General features: G+C 42.6%; 1 protein-coding gene across 1 annotated transcript in view; it reads left to right on the top strand.

Annotated features, from left to right (window-relative positions):
* Positions 1–972: 972 nt before the first annotated feature.
* NDUFA10 (NADH:ubiquinone oxidoreductase subunit A10) overlaps positions 973–25505 on the top strand; it is a 41435-nt gene continuing 16902 nt past the window's right edge. Inside the window, exons 1-8 of the mRNA XM_054208924.1 lie at positions 973–1129; positions 2211–2379; positions 2968–3183; positions 3996–4082; positions 6868–6989; positions 9560–9639; positions 13441–13495; positions 20471–20556. Of these exons, the coding sequence (XP_054064899.1) occupies positions 1049–1129; positions 2211–2379; positions 2968–3183; positions 3996–4082; positions 6868–6989; positions 9560–9639; positions 13441–13495; positions 20471–20556 (896 nt within the window). The 5' untranslated portion in view covers positions 973–1048. The remainder of the gene's footprint in view (positions 1130–2210; positions 2380–2967; positions 3184–3995; positions 4083–6867; positions 6990–9559; positions 9640–13440; positions 13496–20470; positions 20557–25505) is intronic.

Here is a 25505-nt window from a genome sequence, read left to right as displayed (position 1 = left end):
TGTCATTGTCCCACCACCAGTTCTCCTCCCAGCGCCTTGGGACTTGGCTGGGGAACAGTATTTCCCAATGTCCCGGTTTGAGTGACACAGGACTAACTTCTCTTCTAATGCTGGGGAAAACTGCACTGTTGGAAGACTCTAGTATCTGAATTTGTGAAAATATTCACTTCATAGCCAGCTACACTCTGTGGGATTCAAGGACTCGTTTTCAAGCCTTGCCAGGTGTGGGGATGAGGAGGAGCGAGACCTGGGCACTTGACCCATGCTGGCCAACAGGGTTATTTCATACCATGAATGTCACATTCAATATAAATCAGAAAGTTTGCTGCATAATTTGCTCTCTCCCCTGATGGCGATGATCCTGAGAAGTCCTTGCCCTGGTGCCGCAGCCCTGAGCCCTTCCCTTCCTCCCGAAGCCTCAGCGCTCAGTGTCCCACATTTGCTGTCCCCTGCTGGGACTGCGCGGCTTCCTGCTGATAGAATTGGCTGACTATAATCCTTGTGTATTTGATATTGGTGTCGGGATCAATACTGCTTCGTCAGTATTATCATTAATTATTTAGTCTTATCCTGTTAAATCTATTTATATTTCAGCCCTCATGTTTCCTTGTTTTTCCGCGATTCCCCTTCCCGGCTGGGGAGGGGTCACCGGGTGAGGGAACACCTGTCTGAAGGGCAGTAAGTTGCTGCGGGTTCTCCCAAACCATTAACGCCCTCGGAAGTGCCTTTCTCGGGCAGGGACGCCACGGTTTGGGGACACAGCGCGACAGCGGCCCCTGCCACCTCCCTGCGCGCGCTACCTGTGTGTGTCCGTCCCCCCTCCTCGCCCTTCGGGGGCGTGGCCTGAGCGACGGGGGCGTGGCCTGAGCGCGAGAGGCGTGGTCTACGCGACGGGGGTGTGGCCTGAGAGAAGGGGCGTGGCCTGCGCGACGGGGGCGTGATCACTCATTCCCTCATAGCCCCCCCGCAGGCTTCATCCGTGACGTCATCACTCAGCGCCCGGTCGCTTCCGTCGCGGCGGGGCCGGCGGCGTCTCCTGGGCTCCGCCATGTCCTTGTGGCTGAGCAAGTTCGGCCCGACCGCGGCCGCCGCCGCTCGGGGCCGCTTGGGGAGCGCCGTCCTGCCGGCGGTGAGCGGGGCCGGGGAAGGGGGAGGTTCCCCGCGCCTCAGCTGTGGTTCTCTCGGCGGCGGCGGCCGCCCCTCGGCGCGGCCGGTCGGGCTCACCTTGGGGTGCCCGGGCCCCTGCGGCCTCCCCGCGGAGCTGGCGGGGGCTGTGCCGGTAGCGGCCTCTCTCCGCGCGTTAGGGGCCCCTGAGCCGGCCTCTGCTCGCCGTCTGTGCCCGGGGGGGCCTTGTCTCCGGGGAGCCTTGGGGAAGGCCCAGCGGCGGGGGGAGGCTGGGCTGGGCTCCTCCCGAGAAAGGGACATTCCCAGTGGATGAAGGCAGGGGCTTTGGAGAGGAGGCGAGCTTTAAGGTAGGGGCTCAAGTAAACAGCTGAGGCCAGAGCGAGGTGACCCAGTGACCTTCAGCTTGTGAATGTGATCTTTGGCAGTGCGAGCAGAAGAATATTAAATAAAATCTCACATTTTGCTCAAAAAAACTTTAAATCTCACTATATTGCTCAAAATAAGGATTATTTAGTTTTTACCAAGGGCTCTGTGCGGCTTTGCTGAGCAGGGTTCAATAAGGTACTGCCTTCAGCTTCACAGGCCAGGTGAGTATTTCTTTCTGCCTTTGTCCAGAAAGGAGGCTGTAACTGTCCTGAGAGACAGGGAGAGAGTTTAATGTTAACATCCACTGAACAAACAAAAAACACAAGTAAAAGCCTGCTGTGGAATCTCCTTTGGCAACGCAGGGCATGTCGTATGTCTGTGGCCTTCAGTAAGTCAGGGAAGTTTCAGTCATTGTTGTAGATTTAGAGCAAAGAGTTTTGGCAGAGCAGCCCTGCTTCAGGCTTTAGCCACACTGAAAATTGGTTTCATGGTTTCTGTCTTCTCAGCCTTGCATTTCATAAACAGTTTCTCAGCCCAAATACTGCTTCAGTTGCTAAGCTGAAATGGCAGTGCTAACTTTACTGTATGAAAATTCCTTGTATTAGATGTGCAAGTGCGTATTGTCTGGCATGTGCAGAAGATCTGAAAAAGCTGTACTTTAAGGATGCCTAGTTCGGCTAAGAACTGAAATAGGCTAATTTTGTTGTGTTTTCTTTCAGGCAAGAATTCATATCAGCCCTGCGCAGAACTTGCAGTATGGCTGGCTTGCTTATATGTTGGGAGACAGAGCTACAAAAAAGTTTACTGAATACAGCAAAATCTTTACGGTGGAGGGAAACTTATCTTCTGGGAAGGGGAAGCTTGCAAAACAAATAGCAGAAAAACTAGGTACATCTTTATTTTATCTATTTCTCTGAGAGTTAATAGAATTTAATGGTGTAATTGTGGGTCTTGTGTAAAGAAAGATAGTTCACCAAACCAGCAATTCTTGACTGGCAAATTATTAGTTAGGCAATACTGCTGTTATGTGGAAGGCTTATAGATAAGGGGAGAATAAAATGTTGGTGAGGTTTGAGATGAGGATAGGATGCTTGTCAGATCTGTAGGATGAAATTTCAGTTCTAATGAAGTCAGTTTGCTTACTGAGCTCCTAGCTCTGGTGGAGTCACTGAGCACCTTCAGAGTTAAGATTTTCCGCATGGGTGTGTGCAGAGCATCACGGTGATCAGAGGATTGGTGGCAAAACGATTCTGCTTGGAATGATAGCTCAGCTCTCGCTGGGGTGGTGAAAGGTGGCAGTATTTCAAATTAGGGTTTGTCTGCCCTTTGTGATGTGATTGACCAAAGGACTCTGTGCTGTTGTCAAGAGCTATTTAAAGTATAGCTATATATTTAAATTAGATTAATAGATATTTACTGTAAATGAACAAGACATTATTTTCTTTGGTACTCTGTTTTGGGTTTCTTTTTTGGCAGGAATGAAATATTTCCCAGAAGCAGACATCCACTACCTAGACAGAATCACGGGAGATGGAACCCTGCTGCATGAGAAATTTAATGGTTTCTGTAACTTAGAGAGGTTTTACAATGATCCGAAATGCCCCGATGGACACTCTTACCGACTGCAAGCTTGGCTGTTCGGTAACCGTGTTTTGCAGTATGCTGATGCGTTGGAGCATCTGCTGACCACAGGTTAGATTTCACAGTAAACTTCACTTATAAATTTAACTTCTGAATATGAGTTGCGAGTAGGCTGTTTTTAAATGCTTGCTGGTATCTGTGTTTTAAAATGAAAGGTTCTTAAATTGTTAAGCTCTTTTAGTTTTTTCCCTCTTAATGAGTGCAGGTTAACAGCTCATTTAGAAAAGTACCTTGCACGTTTTCTGTTAAAACAGTATCTTAAATAATTTCTAGCAAAGGAAATACATACCAGGTATCAATTTCATTACTTTTAAGTTGGCAATCCTTGATGATTACTTTCAAAAAGACACTTTAAACTTACCAAGATAGCTGTGAGTTGTACAGCCTCTTAAAAAATCTCCATAGACTTAGTTCCTGATGGTGTTTTTTGTTCAATCTTTTTGATTTCATTAAATACTATTTTGTGGCGGTGTTATTATTATTTGAGTGTCTTCTGGTGAAAAAAGATTTCCTATACCAACACTGATTTACCTGTTGCTTGTACTTTCATCTTTTTTAGAAAATACTTAAGAGATGCGAATGCCAGAAAGTTTGACACATGTTTAAATGTACCCCTTAAATATACTAATACTTAACCACTGTAGTGATAGGCACAGTAGGAGAATATATGGGTGAGACAGGCATGTTCAGTATGCGTATCCAGTACGTTTGTCCAAGCCAAAACCTTGCTCTTTTGTTTTATTTAAAAATTCTAGGAAAGCATTCAGAAAATTGACTGTAAGAGCAGTATTGTCTTTCATTTTAAATGTTGCTGCCAACAGTCTCTTTAAGCCTTGCTGACTGGAGCCTACTTTCAATTGCAGGACAAGGTGTGGTGATGGAGCGCTCGCCTTACAGCGACTTTGTGTTTCTGGATGCGATGTTTAAACAAGGCTATATTCAGAAACGATGTAAGTTACTTGCATGCAAAAGGAAGTTATTTTGCCATAATCTGTCAGAAGTGTAGCAGTCTTTGGGTACTTAAAGGGGGCCTACAGAAAAAGTGGAGAGGGACTCTTTATCAGGGAGTGTAGTGATAGGATGAGGGGTAATGGCTTTAAACTGAAAGAGGAGAGATTTAGATGAGATATTAGGAAGAAATTCTTTATTGTGAGGGTGGTGAGGCACTGGAACAGGTTGCCCAGAGAAGCTGTGGCTGCCCCATCCCTGGAGGTGTTCAAAGCCAGGCTGGACGGGGCTTTGAGCAGCCTGGTCTGGTGGGAGGTGTCCCTGCCCATGGCAGGGGGTTGGAACTGGATGATCTTTAAGGTTCTTTCCAACTCTAACCATTGTACGATTCTGTGATTTAAAACATGGATGATAGGACAAATCTGCAACCTCAGCAGATTTGCAGGTGATGCAAAAGTGGGAAGGTAATGGTTGGGCACACCATATGTCTTTGGACCCCTGGAGAAATAGCTGGATGGTAACCTCATGAAGCTTGACAGAAGGGAATGCGAAGTCCTGCACCTCGGAAGGAACACCTGCAGGGACTGGTATATGCTGCAAGCCAACTGGCTAGAAAGTTTTGCAGGGGAGGACCAAGTTGAATGTGAGACAGCAACGTGCCCTTGTGGCAAAGGATGCCATGAACATCCCAGGTCTTGCATGAAGAGGAGTGTTGTTAGCAGGTCAAGGGAGGTGATCACTAAATCTGGAGTGTTGTGCCCAGTTCTGGGCTACCAGTTGAAGAAAGACAGGGACTTACTGAAGCGAGCCTGACAAAGGGCTGTGAAGGTCACTAAGAAGATAGAGCATCGTGTGTATGAGGAGAGGCTGAGAGAGCTGGGATTTTTTTGGCCTGGAGAAAAGAAGACTCAGGGGGATGCATATAAATACTTGATGGTATTTATGCGTGTAAATACTTAATGGGGAGTAGTATTGGATGGAACCAGTCTTTTCTCGGTGGCACCTAGTGAGAGGACAAGAGGCAAAGGGCCGCTTCTCATTCTGTGGTTTGGGGTTGTGGGCGCTGAGCTCCTGAGCAGCGCAGTGTTACTGTGCCGGTGCCTTGTGGGCAGACACATGGAGTCTCCATCCCCTGGCTAGGAATGCAGCTGTTACGTGACATCCATAGGAGACCAGCCACAGCTGAAACATGCACATTTACAGCTGAACAAAAGTTTAAAAGTCTGTAGAAAACAACTGTAAAGCCCAGTCATCAGGTGACACATTAGTAAGCTGCTATGGAAATTCTTGTTTCTGCCTGTTCTTGGCAAATCTGGTATTTTGGCTACTCCTGAGGTGAAGACAATTGTTTCCCTGACTGCCTTGTGTTTCTGCCATTTTGTTTGATTTGGCTTAAATTTAGGAGGTGTATGTTTCTTTTTTTAATACCTCCTGTAAGTTGCAACTTCTTGCTGAATGAGTTTGAGAGCTGGTTGTGATGAACTGTCTTACTGTTTTTGAGTTGGTGAGGCAAACAGAGCCCAGCAACCCACCATTTATATTTAATATAAAATTCCAACAACAAGCAATGGATTGTACTGAAATCCTTAAAAAGCAAACATTTTGATTTTTGAGAGGTACTGCTGGTTATTGTGGTGCCAAGCACAGTGGGCTTTAAATTTTTTCATGAACTGTTTGAATTTGAAAGCCTGGCACTATGTTTCTAGCTAAGCTGATGAGCTGTATTGAGGAAAGCTTGCACTTGAGCTATGTTTGATGGAGCTGGTGCAACTTAAATTTGAATAGATGCTTCCCCTGAACCTCTGTGGCTTCCTAATCACCAACTACTCCCCAAAAATGCTTTAGATTATTGATGTGGTAGAAGAATCCAGTTGCGCAGACATGACCAACTCCTCTCAGATACACTTTTTACTGTATGGGAAGGTGAGGTCCTCCAGTCCTGTCCTCCAAAGTGGAGTCTGGTGGTTGTGTTCTTGGAGAGAAGGTCTGCTGTTGCTCATGTAGAGCACGGAGCTATTGAGTAACAGTAATGCAGAGTATGCCTCCAATACAGGTGAAGAGGGAAACTGCTGGGTTGGTGACCTCTTGAAATATTTGCTTTACCTCAGCGGGATTTTGCGTATGCATCGGAGGACAAGGCAAATGCCTTCCTGGTCCTTCGGCTTCCCCCCGTGGTGGGAAATAGAGTACTTCTTGCGGAATCTTCTTGAAGCATGGAACTTTTTTCCCTTGCTATGCTGTCAGCTTTGTGGTAGGACAGGGCTGTTTATTTTGCGTGCGAAACTGTGTCAGAAGGCAGCCCCAGCTAGTGGTCACCTCAAGTGACCCAAGTGCTGCAGTACCTCCCTGATATTTTGAGAGGCTGTCTCTAAACAATGGTTTCTCTAAACTTAAGTCAGAAATAAATCCCCTCTTTGATCTGATTCATATATCTCAGTGCATGTACCTTCTTAGTTTAATTGTGTTTTACTTTCTGTTTCTGGAAGATTGTTAATTCTAAAAACTTCCTGAATCCTATTTGAGGAAAAACCTTACCTAAAGTTGCTGTATCAGCCAGGAAGAGGAGACTACAAATACAAATGAGGGGAATGTGATTGATTTGCAAATAGAATGTGTTTACCAAATGCAGGAAAAAACACTTGAAGAAATGATTGCAGATTCATTACCTGATAAATTTATGACTTTAATGCTGTTCTTATTGTACTTGTCCTCATTTGCAACATGTGTATGTGTTCAGCTGGGCTGCCTTTAGCTTTCTGGTGTGCTTGGTTTTGGTTTTTCATACAGGTCTCGATCACTATAAGGAGATCAAAGAAGTCAGCATTTGTGAATTCCTGCAACCTCACTTGGTCATTTATATAGATGTACCCGTCCCAGAGGTGCAGAAGAGGATTCAGGAGAAAGGCAAGGTAACTTTATCTCTTGCCACCGTTACTGCCTGTTAATATCTGCTTCAGTTGTGCCCTTACGTGTGAGTCCTGTGGGGTTTCCTGCAGAATTCTGCTTCTGAAAAGCTTCTTGCCCTCTTAGGTGTAAGAACTATGTGTTGCTGATGACTCTATGGGTATTCTGGTACGCTTGCTCTAAAAAAAAGCAAAAATCAACTTTTTTTTGATTGCATCAAAATGCTGTCGTTTCTGTAATGAGAAGCTCTGCAAAAATCATCTGTCCTTAAAAAAGAGCCTTTGTAGCTGTTGTTTCAGGAGTCGTGTCTGGGCAATATGCTTCTTGTGGCATTCTTTAAGATTCTGTGCTGCGCAAGTGCCAAAAACCCCAACTGGCCGTCCCCTTCTCCTGCTTCCCCAGTTGACTGCTGTTTCGGATCTGTGTTGATGTTAATGTGTGTGTTGCTTGTGATCAGCAAGTTCAGGAACTTTCTGAAATTAAGAAAATTGCTGCTTGATGCTTTTGTGTTAACACGGCAAAACCATCAATTTTAAACTTAAAACCAATTTTATGTAGATATTCCATGATATATAAAAGCCTGGCTAATCTAATATAAAGTTGATAAGAAATACAGTTGCATCTTATCACTAGTGCAACTGCAATCTGGTCCGAGCTCATGGTAGGTGATTCTTACCTATTGTTGATCTCTGACAGTTTTGGAACATTCTCGCTTTTGCTCTCAAAACCCTTTGAGGGTGGCATAGTTTCTCTCCAAGATGTCTTTTTCTAAGTCAAGGTACTGTTAAAAAGAAAAGAAACTTAATTATGTAGTATTGTCTTCAAATTACCTCTCATTATAATAGCGTAGTGGATTACTGGGTTATTGAAATATTCTTGTACCAGAAAAGCTATAGGCTACTTCTGTATATTGACTAATCTAAGGTTTTTGGTTTGGATTTTTTCTTCCCCCTTCTGTGATATTTGGACATGTGCTTGTAACTGTTCTCAGACGTGTTACAAGGATTAAATGATGTTTACCTTCTTCAAAGGCTAAGGGAAATAATTGTAGTTAAGTGTTTAACTATGGAAACCCTGATAGATGCAAAGAAAAATTTCATTTATTATTACTAAAAAATTCTCAAATCTCTGAAATGCTTGGTGATGCCTGCTCTTCTCAAAGCATGTATGTTAGTGTGCTAAGGTGAGCTAGTAGCGTTTCGTTTTACAGTTTCCTGCTCTTTTAAGAGGGAGTCTGATGATTACCGAAGAGAAGGGACTTGAGTTGTAAATGGAAGGCTGCGCTTGCTGCTTCGTGATCTGCCTGGCCTGAGTTGCTTAGTCTGCGGTTGAACGACTCTCCTCTTCTGCCCTCCGGCAGTTTAGGCCATGACTGAATGTGTGTCTGTGCTTTAATGAAATAGATACTTCTGTATAGGAAAATCATGGCTTTTTTGGTTTAGCAACTTCAGTGACAGACGCTTCTTAATGTAACTTGAGAACCTGCGAGTTCTTTGCCCTTGTGAACAAAGAGGTAGTGTCATTTTTGAGACGTTCTGGCAGAAATTGCTGGTGCAGCTGTAGCTTCCTTGGGGCAGCGGCACTGCTGAGCACTACTGCTTGTTTGGAGATTGTACTTTTGGGAATTCTGCCTTTGTGGTGGGTGGAGTGTTTCATTAGTATTCAGTGCGCTGTTGTTGCAGGGCACTGGAAAAAGAACAACCCTCCAGTAGGCCCAGCAAGCAGACATGCAGATCCTTCCAACATAATGGGCATCTTGGATGAACGTTTCAAGCAGGAAACGTAATTTAATTTTAGGATTGAACTGAAGGAACACATGGTAGATTAGAGAAATTCCTGACACTTTGCAAATGTGTCATTAAAGGACACTGTGTAGAAGATAAACTGTTTAACAGCAGGTATGATATCCATGAAATTTCAAAGAAAGATTTTGGAGTGGCTGGTTGACCATGCACTTGTCTGAAACTATGGAAATGGATGCACGTTGGCCCTCTCGTTGAAAAGGCGGACTCGGACAATCTTCTATTTTCTGGATGATTATGTATAACTTCCTTGAATGTGCAAGTAGCTAGGACTGATCAGTCCTTGGAATGCTAATCTTTTTGAGGCTGTTGATGAATGGTTCTCTTAGTTTATGCGAACTCAGGGGAAATTAGGTGTTCCTGTAACAAACTGAAATAAATTGGAAGAAAGCTTTTTCACTTTCATATTCTTCTGTTTAACCTCCCTTTCCCTTTCTAGATTCCCTGGCATATCAGAAGAATCTTACTCATGGCTAATCATTAAAACCGTGGACATAATAGTACAGGGCAAAGCAGTGATTAATGTAAACTGACTTGTTCCTTAGAGTACTCTAGATATTTAATGCCATCTAAGAAATTCTGAACATCCTAAATATCTCAATTCTTGAAACTTTCATTAATATTTATGTGGTTCACTTGGATGTTTGACTGCTAATACAAGAGTGAGCTCTTGGCAGATGGTGTATCAGCACCTTCTGATTAGTCTGGAATCTGTGCCGGTGGGGAAAAGAAAGAAAACTAATTTCACAACATTGTTTTCTGTTTGGTTTTAGCCATATGAGAAAAAGGTGTCTCCTGCGTATCTCCAGAACATTGAGGATGCTTACAAGAAAACCTTCTTACCAGAGATCAGGTTAGCAAACCAAAATGTTTTGTCTCTTAAGTCTTTGAGTAAAAATGTGTGCAAAACCTAAAATCTCTGCTAATATAAGCAAATAAAATCATGTCATGTGAGAAATCCTCCTTGTGCTATGTGGTACAATGTTATGCCCTAATGATGGGGCATTGCGTCCATGGCATAACAACTGTATACTTATGTGTAGTTACCTCTGGCGTTTGAGAAGCCTGATGCCAGTGTTAGAATACTGGAAGATTAAAAATGAAGTCTTTTTAGGTGTGAACTTTACAAAGTAATGTTTTTTTGACTCCTTAACAGATTCAGAGTGGGTGGAGTGTTGTGCAGTTGTAAATTCATTGGATTTCATTCATTGACCTACCTAATACATTGCAAAGCTAATGAGCCCTGATCTGCAGTGTGTTTTTTTTCATCCTGCTCTCTTGGGGCATTGCAACTTTGCTGTCATGGAGTCAGATACGGGGAAGCATAAAGTTTTTCATATTTAAAAGAGCACTTCAGGAGCAAATCCAGGAATACAGTTTGTTTTCTCTGCAAAAAACGAGTTCTGTCTCCCATTCTGACAGTGTTCTGTATGTGGTTGGTGTTGACACCTTTGCTTCTCTTTCTGTTAGCTTTCAACAGTGGTTGGAGTGCTTTCTTGGACTCATGTCCAAAATGCCACAGCTATAGCTTGGTGTTTGTGTCACCTGAGGAGAGTGTGATGCAATATAAGCTTTTCTCAGGCCTTTTTGGAGAGTTTAGAATTTTTCTCTCCTAAAAACTCCTTTCATTTATCATAGCTTTGGCTAGTTTCTTGGTGGTGGTATGGAGGGAGAGGAGAAAGGCTTTCAGGTAAGGGACTGTTCCCTTTTTCTAGTTCTGTTTCTCCACCTCATGAGGCATATATCTGATAGCCTTCCATGTTTGAAAAGGATTTGATGGGCTTGTTGGTGCTGGTAGATAAAGACCGCACTGTTGCCTGCTCTGGAGACTGAAGGTGTTCTTCTCTGGGATCCTTTGTCTTTCTCTAGCTGGGATGCAAGAATGTGTGCACTGTAAACTTGAGATGAGACTACTATAGTTTGCCAGCTATCCCAACTTTTATAAAAGAGCTCTATCAAAAATGAAATTGTCCTAAAAATCTAAAAGTATGTGAATGTAAGCAATCCTGGTCCCTCATAAACAAATAGCTTTCTGTAAGGGGAAGCTCTTAAAGGTCACAAAGCCAGGCCTACTTTACATCAAAACAATCTGTAATTGTGCGAGGTTTGGTGTGTGCATGAAGCTGACTGAGTTTCATTTAAGTCAAAGTGGATCTTCAGGTATATTGTAGCCTGCTTGTTTCCCCTTGTTTCCTTGCTCCATCTCCCAGGGTAAATCTGGGCACTGTCAGCAAATGAACTGGATAACTTCACGTTAGGCTTGTCTTTCATACAGCGCAGAAGTTGTTGGTGTGATGTGTGGTCAGCTGCCTCCCAGTGTGTCCCTCACAGGTTAGCGGTTAGCACATGACTCTCTGAAGGAAATGGGGGCTGAGGGTGGGAAGCCTTGGGACTGTCATCCCCCTGGGGGCAAAACTGTTTTGAATTTACTGGTGAGGAGAAAAATACTGCTGCTTCTTTGGATCAAATCGAGCTTCAGAAATACACCGTGGTGTTTAGTGAGGCTAAATCCTAGACCTGGTCCTGCTGTGATTTCAACTCTTTCCCCCTTGTCTGTGCATGGTCAGTAGGCTTGTTAAGCAAGCGCCCTCTGGTCGGTATCCTCATCAGCGGATGGGCTTGCGGTGGCTTGTCAGATCAATCTTCGTGCTTGGCTCTGAAGAAGGATGTCTCTGTCCCCGTGATGTGGGGGAGGCTGTGAATATGTGAAAGTTCAGCTTTGCACCTCTCTGGACCTCACTGATGGCTTGCATATTGGGTAAATGTACAGAAGCTTCAACCGTCTTTAACTGTTTGTTTGCTGGCTTGCAGAGTGATGCCGTGAGCTATACTCAAGCCTGGCTGTTAGTCTCCAGGCAGACTAGGAAGTGTTTGATTCCCTAATTCTTGAGGATGAGCAAAATCTGGTTCAAACAGGCTAAAAAGAGTTATTATAGGCTGTTGAACAAAATCCTACATACTTTCCAGGTTCAAGCTTATGTTTGCTTGTTCCCTTTTCTTGAAATGGAGCAGGAAAATACTCTGTGTTGTTACGTAGCAAAATTCCTGTTACCTTGTTCCATTCAGTTGGAGCAACTTGATGCTGCCTGAGGTGGTGTTTTATAGTGAATGTTTGGCTATCTTAAAATTGGTGTTTCCTTTCTAGTCTGGCGTAGTTATGAATGACTTTTAATGTTTCTTTTCATATTGATTTGCGGGCCTGGTGCTGTGTCAGGTATTATCTCATAATTTTGAACAGACAGCTTTTGTTTTTTGCTTGATTTTTCTTTTTGTGGAAAGTCTTCTTGGTTATTCTTTCATATCCAGTGCTGCTTCCACTGAACAGCTCTTTTCTCTTAATAAGAGCCCTAATCTGTAGAGTATCAAGTGATTTATCTACATTGTTAATGCAGTTGCTAGCATAAGACTCTGGTGAAGTCTGACCTCTCCCTTTGTTTACTGACAGTTGATGTTGGAGCTGTGAGGAGGTGTGCGTGTTGAAGATGTGAGTAGATGTGTTAAGCTCTCACAGTAGCTCCTTTGAAAGGAGGCTGTTTACTTTCTTTCTGTGACTGAATCGCATTAGGCTTTCTGCTTTGCTCTCAAGTTGAGAACAAACTCTTTAAGTAGTTCTGCTACTAGGAGCACCAGTTGAGTGACTGCAAGAGCTTGAGGATTTGTAGGAAAAAAGGCATTTTACAAATGAACTTTTTTACCAGAGCTGTTTTGACTGACCAGTGTTAATGCAGATCAGGAACTAGTCTGGACTGCTGCGGTTATAAGTTATTTTGATAATGTGAATAGTTAAAACAACTTAGATGGCCAGCCTTAATCCCGATTAAACTTGAAAGTGGTTGTGCTAAGCAAAAACTCTGCAAATTCTTCTCCATGCTTTTCAGTTTTGTTGCATGGTGTTTGATATACCATACATAGCGAGCATCCATTCTATTTTCTCCTAAGGTTTTGTTAGCTAAGTGAAAGGTCTTCCAGGGCAGCTGGGACAGATTTGGCAACAACTGGTAATGAGGGTGACTGTGCGTATGTAGTAGTGAAACATGTTCATATAGGAACTCCTATCATGGCTCCGCTCTGCAGGTAACTTTTCTACGAAGGCTGCTGTATGAATAAGGGAATCTTGTAACCAGGGAGGTATTACCTGTTTGAAATGTTTTTATACTTACAGACCCTGCTGCCTGTGTTGTCTTGGCTCAGCTAGCTCAGTCTTAGTAAATGATGAATGAATGTATTCTTCTCTTAAAAACTACCCACAGGTATTAATATATTTGTAGAAAGGAAGGTCTGCTGAAGTTCTGGGTTAGACTGGCTAAAAATTCCACTAGGCTTCAATTAGATTGGGAAACTGTAATTGAGGCAAATATTCCCGTTAGTGAAATGGAAACAAATTTCATAGGTGGGATTTTTTTTTTAACTGAAACTATATAGATACCACAGGGCATTTGCCCCTTTTAAAAACAATTTTCCACTAGGAAAGGAGCAACTTGCAGGTCTGATAGGAATTCTATTGCAAGAACTCTGTAAGCATTCTAAAAAATTGTAATGATTCTCATTCTGTATTTGTGCCATTTAACTTCACTTGTGCTTTATTTTGGAGCAGGGGGGAGAGGATGAGTAGAGCAGTTTTATCTGGGGAGTTCAATTTTTTTCTTCTTTGCAGTGAGACCAGTGAAGTTCTGCAGTACACAGCAACTGAGGCAGAGGATGTGGAGAAGGTAAGAGTTTGCTGCATATATTGACTTTTTTAAACTTCCAAGATGAAAATGTAAAGAGAACATGTCCTTAGTTAACTACTTAATGCATTTAGTATCTGTTGCTATGGCAAAGATCTGGGCTGGGTCTGTACTAGAGTATTTTGATGAGTGAATGTCACTTTGTCAGGAGAGTGGAAATCTCAGCCACCCCATCCCTTTTGCCAAGATACCTGCCTGGCTGAGCAAGCAAAGCCCCCCTTTAGGCCACATGATTACCACTAATAATTTTTTTAGTGTCTTTTGTCCAGTGTAATTTATGCCAGGTGTTTCCATATTTAGTTTGTTTTTCCAAGCAAATCCTGGGTGAGCGGTGGAAGCAATATATCCTGAGTCCTTGCTGGACTGTGCAGTGTTTGGCTGTTAATTCAGCGTCTCTGTTTGAAGTGGCTGGTGGGATGGGCAAGGTTCTGCATAGGTCAGTTTGGGAACTAATGATGTTAACTAAGAGGTGAGTCACCCCCAGCACTCAGCTGAGACTTTGCCTACCAGTGTAAGGTCTGGCTTTTGCCATTGTGCAGCTTCCTATGATCCAGGCTGGTGCACAGGTTCCTATGTGATAAAATACCTGTTTTCTAAAAGCTAGTCATTATTTGATGAGAGCAGAGCTGTTGTAAGCTTTGTAACCCTGGGTTATTCATCTGCATGAGTTAGCATGTGGTATCTAAACTGCAATTTTTTTTTTCTTCAAATGGTTTTGTCAGATGTGTTAGCCCTTAACCAACCCAGATAAATTGCATTCTCATTGCTAGAAATAAGCCATCTCTTATCTGATGGGATTAACTGCTTCCTCCTACTCAACTGTGATATTTTTTTGGAGTAGGTGTAATATATTTGCCTTAATTCAGCAAACATTCTTGCTTATGGAGTGTTACTAGTGGGATAACAGAAGCCTTTTTCTTCCCCATTGTTAACTTTTCTCTGTAGCTGCTGTGTCCTGTTGGAAAGAGCAACGAGGTTTTTGTAATTCTGGACAGGTTTGTAGTGGGCCCATTTCAGTTCTAGGGATGACAGTTACATGGTGAATCCCTCACTGGGATTGAATTCTGCAGTAGCAATAACGATCTGAGCTGAACTAAGAACATGTTTTCAGATATCTCTTGCTGACTTTAGTGTTTTCATCCTCTGTGTTTCTTGTTTGAAAGCTTTGATAATCCTTCTAGAGACCAGTTAATGTTCTTTCCTCTGTTAGAGGGGAAAAGAAATATGAAGCTGGTTATATTGCATTTTGCTTTAGGAAGTAGTTCCAGACCTTCACACAGCAGTATGTGATTAATTCCTAAATGAGGTGGGAAGAGAGAAATGGCAGGGTAATTACTTTGAGATGGCAAACTTACCAGTTTGGGGAAGTGTAACAGGCTTTCCCAAATCAGATGCAAAAGGAAAACAGCATCTGGTTTGCTATACCAGCACCATGCCCCAGGTATGGCATTCAGCAGGTAGCAGACCACCGTACTGCATGTAGTTTTTGGGCAGCACTTCCATCTTGCCATGGGATGTGTCTTAGAGCTTTTCCTTGCTAAGCTTCCAAGTCAATGCTTAACTAATGATCCTTAAGCCCAGCCTTGGCATTCATAGCAAGGAAGGTTTCTGACTGCTTACTGCCTTTGTGGAGTTCTTTTTAAAAAAAAAAAATAAAAAAATTGAATGTTTCTTTGTGTTGCAGGAGGCAGCCTATTACTGGTGTGCTTGCTTGCTGATGGACTGGGTTTGACTGGGATCAAGTTAATTTTCTTTGCAAGACCCCATATGGTGCTGTGTTTTAGATCTAACCAAACAGTGCTGATAATGCACTGGTATTTTAGTGGTTGCTGAGCGGTGCTTGCACAGCATCGAGGCCGTCCCTTGTTTCTCACTCTGCCCCCTGAGATTAGGCTGGGGATGCGCAAGAGGTTTGGGAGGGAACGCGTCCAGGACACCTGACCTGGACTGACCAAAGGGATGTTCCACACCACGTAACGTCATGGTTAGCAATAAAACTGGGGGAAGGCTTTTTTCCAAACTAGCGGTTGCCGAGAGCAGCCCTGGGAGCAAGGGGCTGGAAGATCTCCCATATCCTTGAGCTTTGTTCCTGCTGTTGGAGTTGGTGATGAATCTGTTCCAGTTGAAGTCTGCAGTAAGCTCTCCTCTCCTAAGCCTGACTGTGTTCAGAGGAATGGTGTGGATTTTAGTTGTCTCTGTACATTACAATAGCCTGCACCTAGTATCCTCATGTTCCCACGTGAAAGCTTTGTGAAGCAGAAAATACTGATAAGGACTTTCCTCGTCCCAAAGATTTAATCCCCATCGAGTGCATTGCTGTGAATTTCTAGGCCTTTTAGTTCCCTGTATGAGAATATGGTTGTACGCTCCATTTTGGGTCCTCCCCTGTTGTGGCTGGATTTCTGTCTGCTCATGGACTTGATAATAGAGGTTATCATTATTAACCAGTAGATGTGTGAGGCAGTTTGAGTTTTTACCCACAAGAAGGGCTGGTGGCTTCAGTGTGACAGCAAATAAAGTTCACTGTGAAATCACACTTCAAGGAGGAAACTGCTTCCATTTGGAGTACTGCATAATTTCTAAAATCTTTGAGGTGGTTTTGGAAGCTTCAAAAAAACCGAAGGCCATTCCCTTTGTTCTCAGATGAACTGTATTTATGCAGATAGCTACCTGCAACCTTTACCAGCTGACAATTGTGACATGTATCATTTTCAGGAAGGGAAAAAAATGACTGAAGGGGGTTAAACCTTCCAAACTTGTCTTAGTCCTGAAATTGCTGTTTCCAAATAGCTCTTGAATCTCTGAGGTTTCAGTCTTGTGAGTACCCCTGTGAAAAATCAAGAACGCAGCCTCCTTGTTGTCATATGCATAAAAATAAAGTATTACTGAAGTGCTAGCAGGATAGGGGTGCCCTTGCTTCTGTGGTAGATAAAGCATAGAGCAGCTGGAAGGCACTCCTTGTCGAAGTTCACACACTTGCAATCACAGTGAAGACTGCGCGTTGCAGTGAGAAGCATTCTCTGTGGCAAGAAGGATAGCATCCCAGGTAGATTATATATATTTTTTTTTTAGGGACAAAAATAGTGAAATGGGAAGATGCTGAAATGAACAAAAATACCAAGGTCAGGGCGTGGATGAGAATATTGAGCAATTATAGTCAGTTTTTCAGGGTATCATCAAGGTTAACAAGATCTGAGAACCCTGGTGTTTCAAGAAAGTAACTACAGATGTTTGGCAGAAGAAATAAGAGAAAGCTGGGATGGAGGGATTATTTGCTTGTTTTCTCCCTATCCCTCTCTGAGCATGTACTGAAGTGGTCACTTCGTCCCTAGATTTTTTTGTAGTAAAACCCATTGCTGGAGACTTTATTTTAATCCTGTAAATCAAGGCTTAAAGTCAGTCTAAACCTCTTATCGCTCAAGTAGAGAGTCTACCATGCTCAGCAATCTTGTCATCACCGCACATAAGGTCATCAGTATGCACTGATGTAGTTCTTGGTTGGACAAACCTGGACTAGAGGAAGGATTATTATTTTGAAGTCAAAGTACAAGATAGTATAATTTTCACTGTTAGATGTTATAGAGATTGGTACTCTTTCCACATCAAAGAATAAAGTTGGTTTTTTTCCCCTTCTGTTCAGAGTCAGTTTATGTTTGCAATGAAATAGTTGAAATTTGTAAATAAGGGTTGGCAGGAGGGATTTGGTTTTGTTTGTTGGGTGTTTGTTTAGAGGTGTGTCCTGTTGATAGAGAGCAATGTTTAACTGTTACCTGGCTTCAATCTACAGATTACTTGCTATATGATCTGGGAGCTTAATGTTTTTTATGACCTTATAGTTAAATAGCTTTTGATTTCCTCATAGCAGACACACACAACTTAGAAATGACCTGTTTCTGAAGTGTGTTTTAAAAAGATCAGTTGGGATTTAATATTGTAATTTACATTGGTTGTAGTGGCTAAAGGACGTTGTAAGTGCCGAAATGAGCTTCGTTAGGGTGTTTCAGACTGCTTTTACATGAGGATAATACTGGGAATAGCAAGCTAGCTGATGTTTGTTAAAAAAATTTTTTTTTAAAGCACCCTGGTCTTAGTGGGTGGTGTTAGAACCCACGGCAGGGGGGGTTAAAACTAGGTGATCTTTAAGGTCCCTTCTAACCTGAACCATTCTATGATTCTATATTAAAAAAGGGGTGGGGGTAGAAAGGAAATAACTTAAGAACTTAACCAAAATTGTTTCAGTTCCTCTGTGCTTGTGAACAGTGTTTTGTATTATGTATTGGTTTTATTCAGTGTCACCAGCTTGCATAAACTGGAGGTGGTGGTGAGGACGGGAGGCTGCTGACAGACCGGCTTTGTGCCGCGTCCTTTGTCGGTGCGGAAGTGAAAGGCTCCGGAGCTAGCCTGCATGGATTTTGCAGTTGTAGGTGCTGGATGTGGGCTGAACTCTGTAGGGTTGTAGGCTGCATTGCTCCTTGTTTCCATCTCTTGCTTGAAGAAACAAGCTGCGAGGAAGGAGTTTGGGGAGAAGTCAGCCGACAGAGCTACCCATCGGGGTTTGCTGTCTTCGTCCCCAGAAACGATACCAACAAGAACAGCATCACCTTCTGCTGCCCACCGCCCCCCAGCTCTTCCAGCAGCAGCACTCACCAGATCGCTGTGAAACAAGCCTAGAAATTGTAAGCTGTTCATATTGGCTTAGTTGCAAAGATTACGGAAAGGGACCTCATTATTGAAAACAGTTTTTTCTAAATCCTACTATGCTCTGCAATATATTAAGACCTGATCTCTCCTAGACATTATTACAAGTTACGCTGCAATCAGGTTTAAATCATTCATTTGCTGCTAATCCCCAGGGAGTGCCAGGGTATTCCTTATAAATTAAGAAGTAGCTCTTCTAGCCTGGTCGGGAGGCTGATACCATTGTTAACGAGCTGCTGAGAGAGACATCTTCTGATACGGTAATAAGAGTGTGCAAAACTAATTTGGATACAGATTTCTTTTTCCCTGCAACATATTTTTGTGCCCTGTTGAACTCTATTATTAGTCCTGTCGTCATCGACGATGGGGAGTTTCCAAAGTTTTCCTGTGGAGTAGAGAAGTAATTGTTTTTGTATAGCTAATGGGAAGTATGGTGGAGGTTCAGCTTTTCAATCAAATAATTGAAATAAATAATGAGTATTTGAATAAGTTTCCATACACCTTTCTTCTTCTTTACATCTTTGAATGCTTATCTTGGGGAGTTGTTACAGCAGTTTGGCAGGAAGAAGCAGTTTCTAAATACAATTTTGAAAACTCTTCTAAATATCTGTAGTGCAGTTGTCTGTAGTGTTTTCTGAAGACTGAAATATCATTCCATCAACAGGTGGATTTCTTGACTGTTTTCTTTATATGAAAAGTAGGTTTCCTATACACTCAGCTACAGTATCTGGTTGGCCAACCTTGCTTCTTTGTAAGAGATCAAAAAAGGTTAAAGAACATCAAAACTTGCTTGGAGTTTTAAATACGCTTTGGTGATGTCATGTCAACCCTATTTTTTTAAGTCTTTATCAGCAAAATTAGTCTTTAAGAAATATGAATGCCTCAAGGAAAATGATCATGCAGTCATATCTAAGCCATTATTTCTTACCAAAAGAACATGATACTGGTAATAGAGTGGACCTTTGTAGTCAAAACTACTTTGTAATAGCACTTTTTTATTGCCTTTTAAGTGGTAATAGATAGGATTTAGTGTTTGCTATGACTGCAGGGAATAATTATAGTGGATTTAATGTAAAGAATAGAAGCGTGTCTCATTTATTATTCTATCAGTTGCTTTATTACTGGCATCTGTTTACTTGTTGTCAATGGATTGACAGTGCATCATCAGGATTTTGGTTCTGACCTCAGAGCTTTATCCTTTCCTTCTGGAAAAGGCCTCTGAAAAGTGGTGTTTGGAGCTGTAACAGTCCACTCCTTTCCAGATTGCTTCAAGGTACTATCTCCACCTCATCATGCACCTTAAGTGCATCTTCCCGACACTAGTTTGGGTTTCCTTCAGAGCTAGTCAGTCATGTGTGATACCCTCAGGCTTGTTAAGCAATTACCCAGTGGACCAGCAAAGATCTGTTTTCTGATGGAGCCAGCCTGTAAATGAAGCTCAAACATGGGATTGATAAGCTTGGGGATGCTGGAGGAGTGATTTGCTGAGTTGGTGGTACTTGTTTAAATGATTCTGGATGGAGCTGTGAGTTTTACCATTCCTTTCTGCGTGGGGTGCATACATGCATGGGTAGGTCTTGATGATCAATCAAACTGGGAGCCTTTGGACTTCTGTCAGTATGGCTACTTCAAGGGTGTTTGAATTTTCCAGCCTCAAACTTGCCTTGGTTTCTCTGATGTGACCCACACACAGCAAGACCAAGAGGCAATTGCCACAATTGCTCCTCAACCTGTGTCAGTCTGCCACTAAACCATTTTGAAAAAAAAAAAATAAAGGCGTCCTATGTAGCACGATGGTTTTTGTTTGCAACAAAACAGGGTAAAATTTAGACTTATTTCCATTTCTTCTTTATTCTGCTTTAGAGGTGGGGTTGTACCTTCTTTGCTTCCTTTCAGCCCCAACAGCAGGTGGAGGAAGAGCGCCTTGGATCAGGGAAGAATTTGAGGCACCTCTCATTTGACTTACTCCCTGCCGTCCTCTGTTTACCAAGGCTGAACACATGAGGAACTTCAGAGCTGGCTCCCACATGTTTTGCCAGTGCTTATGGCAGGGCCACGACCTCCAGAAATGTGATGATAATATGTTAGCTCTAAACATTTGCATTGTTAGTACAGATTTAGCAGTGAAGCCTTTTTTCTGGGTGCCTTGTTTAAAAATAATTGTGATTTCATTGATTTGGGGGGCGTGTTCATTGATTTTTTGGATGTTCTGGTCAAACCACCACTTAGTGTGATTTTTTTTTTGTCTTCTGATTCCAGGTAATTGAAGATATTGAGTACCTGAAGTTTGACAAGGGGCCATGGCTGGAGCAGGATGATGTTTCTTTCCATCATTTGAGACTTTAGTAAGTATCATGTCTTCCACTAACTGAATGTTACTTAGCATCGGATCTGAGATGGTTAAAGCCTTGACTTTTTTTAAGGTATGTTTATATTTGTACTCTGACTTGGTTGGTGGTTGTTATGGTTTTTTTGGTCAGAAGTCAGCAGTGTGATAGCAGACTTTGGTAATATTAGTGCTTGGCACTAATACAGTGTGGTGTTTTGCTGCTGCTAATAACTGATTAGACAAGAGACTCCAGATGTATAGATTCCGTTAATGAAGGGAAAGAACTCTCCAGGCACTTCCTAAGTGCTGTGACCTGTGGGTCTGACTTTGGGAATGTATTTTTGTGAGTACTTCTGTTCCTGGGTGATCACAAAACCCATTTCATTTTAAAACAGAGGATTTATGCAGTTGGCCTGGTGGTTTCTCTGCTGCACTGGCAGCATGATATCCTTCAGCAAAGCTTGTTGACAGAGTGGCCTTGTAGCAAGCTTTATATGTGGCACTGTTTAGATTGGCTCTGTTTAGAGCGTTTTCGTCTAAAACTAGACTAGTTTCCTATGCTGTCTGCTTTCAAATATCTTCACAGCAGTCAAGATGCTGGCTGAACAGGGTGGAAAAGGAAACAGGCAAACTTGGGTGACTGCTCAAAAAGTCCTTTTTTCCTCCTTTTCCCAGACTCCCAGTAAATAATCCTACATAGAAGCTTTAATCCTAGTTCACAGGATGAAGTATTGCAGTTCTGTCGTTCTCTATAACAACAAGGGGGATTGTAAATGATAATAATCTAAGGCTGGTTTTGTTGTTGTTAAAGATCCTTGTCTGTCTTAATTGGATATGAAGAGATCAAACTCAGATAGTGGCAAGTGCCTTGCTGGAACAGAATCAGATTTGATTATAATAATTCTTTGCAAGTACTCCATGATTATCTATCCTCCAGTTCAGCTGTGGAGTGCTACTGGTGGGGCTGCATGTGTTCCCAGGTCAATGCTGAAAAGAGGTAACCCTCCAAACTCCAAAAGATAAGAACCCAAACCATTGATGTGTATGTAAAGTGAAATCAGACCTACGCTTTTATACACGTTGCAGATGAAGCATGAGAAGTGCCACTCTGAAGTCATGTTGATGAACAAAGTATTCTCTGGATAACCCTGTAGGAAGAATTTATCTGTAGTTGTAAAACTATTAACAGGGATAACCTTGCACTGAAGTGAGACAAGCTTCCCATTTTGCTGGAACATCATCTTTAGACTGAATGTGCAGGTAGTAAGTGCAGTTCAGTTACTGCATTTTTAAAAAAAATAAAAATTAAGAGTTATATTCTTGTCATTAATTTCAGTTTTTCTCACAGGATAATAGGAACTGGTATTTTTTAAAATTGAATATCTGCCTTTGTATTTTTGTCTTTGTTGTGACAGGCATTTGAGTTGTAAGTTAAACTGGTTTGAGGTTGTGGTTTTGTGTTTTCTTTTTTTTTTTTGCAGGCTTCTGGTATTCTTTGCCTCTTAGTCTTCTGTGCTGTTACTTCAGATGCCTCCTAAAATTAGAGCTAGTGTTTCTTTTCTATGGCCCTTCTATCAAGGGATGAAGATAGATCACAGAAGAGTGGTGTTGCATGGGGTTTAAGAAAAAAGTCATGATTTGGGTGCCCTTTAAGTATCTAAGAAGAGGTTTCTTCATGTATTAAAGGATAGCATCTAGTGACTTAGACCCTGCAAAACTATCAATCAGATTTCCTTAAAAGAGAAAATACAATTAGGTTTCTTGTTTTCCCAGAGCTTCACAGTAGTACAGATATTAAGAATGGGTTATTAATTGCAGAGTGTAGGAGGGAGTTAAAGGAAAGCATACGCTTACAGAGCAGTCTATTAAGGTATTGTATGAAAATTGTACTTTGCAGTTGAAGAAGGGAATAAATTGCATTGTGAAGGATTCAATTTTTCATTGAAGCCTGGGGGAGGGTGAGAGGGTCTCCTGTACAAGGTTCTTGTCATTGTAGATAATGCAAAATAATTTCTTCTGTTGGCAGCATGTTTCAAGGTCTTGCAATGGAACAAACTGCTAATTTAAATGTTATGGTTTGAGTTTTTCTGTTTCCCCTTGCCTTCAGAATAGCATTATCAAGATAGCATTTGTATTCAGACAGATGATGAATGTGCTCAGTGTTTGCTTTGAGTCTTCATTTGGTGTTGGGGGATTCAGGCATTGATCAAATGTGGAACGACAGATCCTGTGCCGATTTTGCACTCATGCCTTGCTCAGATGAATGAGGAAATTGTGGGCAATATGTTGGGCAGCCTGGGAAGGGCACCTTTATCACGCTTTATAAAAATGCGTAGGTTTGGACATAATCTTTTCTCATGTTAACTCCATAAGTGCAGGACAGACATGGGTCTCCTGTCTCAGCTTGCACGAACTTCACTCATGAAAACATGTCAGAGTGTCAGAGGATGAATGTGTAAGGGCCCAATGAACGCTGCAGGGAGTCTGCTGTGTCTTCAGGGTTGGAATTGCCTCCCAGAGCATTACATGCCAAACTCGGGTGCTAGTGCATGAATGTTAAAGCTGATGCTTTCCTCACTTTCTCCAGTGCCTAAGTAGAAAAGAACTTGTGATACCCAGCCTTCTGCAGATTTTCAGGTGTCCCATGCGTACATTAATTCTTCCTTTTGGAAAGAGTTCTTTTAGCATGTTCCTTGTGGGCTGCCTCTTCCGTATGCTGGCACAGGCTGCCCTCTCGCGGGTGTTTCTGGAAGGCTGCAGTAGGTATTTGTCTGTATTTCCATCTGCAATTGCTTCCTTCGCTGACCTCCCAGCGTTTTGCACGGCCCACTCATTCTGACTGGGCTGTCCCAGATCTGGTGCTGGCAGAGAGCAGCACGCTCTGACCGGGCCATCATCCCACTCCAGGGCTGGCTTTCCTGTTGGCACTCTTACCTCTGCCACCCTCAGCTTGTACCGGCATGTCTGGGAGAAGGCGGTTGATGGGCAGGAGTGAGGATAACTTTTTTATTGCATGTATATAGGGTGTAATGCACAGAAATGCTAGCAGGGCCTCTGACTACTTTGGTGACGTAAATAAGCTAATCAAACCAGTGAGCTGCGCCTCTGTAAAATCAGTTGCATAATGATACTTTTATCTCCCTGCCTTGCCCTCAAATATTCTCTCCTTGCCCTAACAGAGTAGTGTGGTTGTGGGACTGAGGCATGTCTTGGTAAAAGGTTAAAAACATCTACATTTGAGTGTATGCAAGCTGGAGGGATCTCCCAGAGGATGCTCTCTACTTCTTTCCTTCCTCTCCAAGCACTGTGTCCAACAGAAACCATTTTGCTGGCTTTCTGAAATGTCTCAAGGAGTTCCTATGTTGCCACTACACTGTCTCAAGCATATTTTTATCTGTGCGCTTCCCAGTGAGATTGTGTGAACGTCTACACACATTGCAGAATAAATAATGTTTTGAAAGAAGAGCTGTAGTTTGTGTAACGTTGCCTATGTTACTTTACCAGCTGGTGGGGGGAGTTTGCTGCATTTGACTTGTTTCATCAGACAAGTCCGCGGTTAAATCTGTTACATCCTCACAGCTCCTTCAGAATTTGCTAGAGCAAAACATATTTTGTGTGGACAAATCTTTGGCTTTTTTCAGCCACCACTAATGCAATTTTAAAAAAGATAGGTATCGGCATTTGTTTTACCGTGATGAAAAGGGGATCTCTTTCTCTTTGGAAACAATCTAGCTATGAAATAGTTTGCCATGCTCATTTGTTCAGTTTTGTTCTTTAATAATTTAGTGTGCCACAAATGCTGTGTCGTAAATCCTCTAGTATTGTATTTGGCTGGACATCAGACATATATTTTGAGGTGGTTACTGACAGACCTTGTATGTGCAGTAACTAGTAATTTTGAAGTTTTCTTAACATTTGTTTAGCTGCTTGGAGCTATTGCTAATCCCAGAGTCTGGCGCCTACTGCCCTTCTAATCGTTTTGCTCTGGTTTAATGAAATGTTGCATGCTTAGCAAAGGGAAGCAGTGTCCATGTTTGAATATCTGTCTTGTCTGGTTTCAAATAGCAGGACTAGAAGTGCTTGCAAGAGGTGTACTGGACATGTTTTTGAAACTTTTTGTCACAGAGACTCCAAAACCTTATATAAACCATCAATTGTGAAACTTCTGGCGCTATTAACTGCTTCCTTCAGCACCTTACTTCTCTGTTGCTTCAATTGAAACAGTTCTTTGTAACTTCCTCTTTGCAGTGGCTTTTTGGAGATTTGAAGAGCTGTCGTTGCACCTTCTCGCCTTCTCTTGTAGACTCACTTTTTTTGGGAAATTCTTTTTTTCTTTCTTAGCATTTATTGTGAGTGTGTGTTGTTCACCAGGGGAGTGGCTGTTGTTCACCTTGGGCATGGTGTGCTAGTTCTGCCTGACCAAACGGTGCAGCCTGAGTCCCCTTGGCAGAAGGAGGTGTGTATGTCATTGCCCTGAAATTGCTAAGTTCTGGAGAAAATGAGTAAGGAAGAAGTAAGATGCAAAGAAAGACACATGGGGGACGCAGCCTATGTCTGTCCTGTGTTTCGGCTGAATGAGTGAGTGCAGGAGCAGAGGAGGTCAGTATGGCGAGAGCTGGATGCAGGAACCATCTTTCCCACCCAGTTCAATGCGCCCGTGGCGTGAGTCGGGAGCATTTCTCCTTTCCCCTGCTGTCACAAGCATGGGCAAAATCGTGCCCATGCAAAATCGTGATATGCAAAATCGAGCATATCACACGCTCGCTGGCTCACTTGTGCGTGTTGTACCTGCCCACAGGAGGCAGGGAAGGTGGCTGCAGCAGGAACTGAGGAGCCTTGTCCAAGGGAGTAAGGGCATGAATAGCAGAAGAACGAATGCCACCCACCTGCTCAGATTCAAACCTGGATTGGTGAGAAGCTGGTTTCAAGGTGTGCGAGAAAATCTTCTGTTCTCCAGTGGCTTCC

Source organism: Rissa tridactyla, chromosome 7, assembly GCF_028500815.1.
Source record: "Rissa tridactyla isolate bRisTri1 chromosome 7, bRisTri1.patW.cur.20221130, whole genome shotgun sequence".
Lineage (NCBI taxonomy): Eukaryota > Metazoa > Chordata > Aves > Charadriiformes > Laridae > Rissa > Rissa tridactyla.
This window is presented reverse-complemented; position numbering and strand designations above follow the sequence as displayed.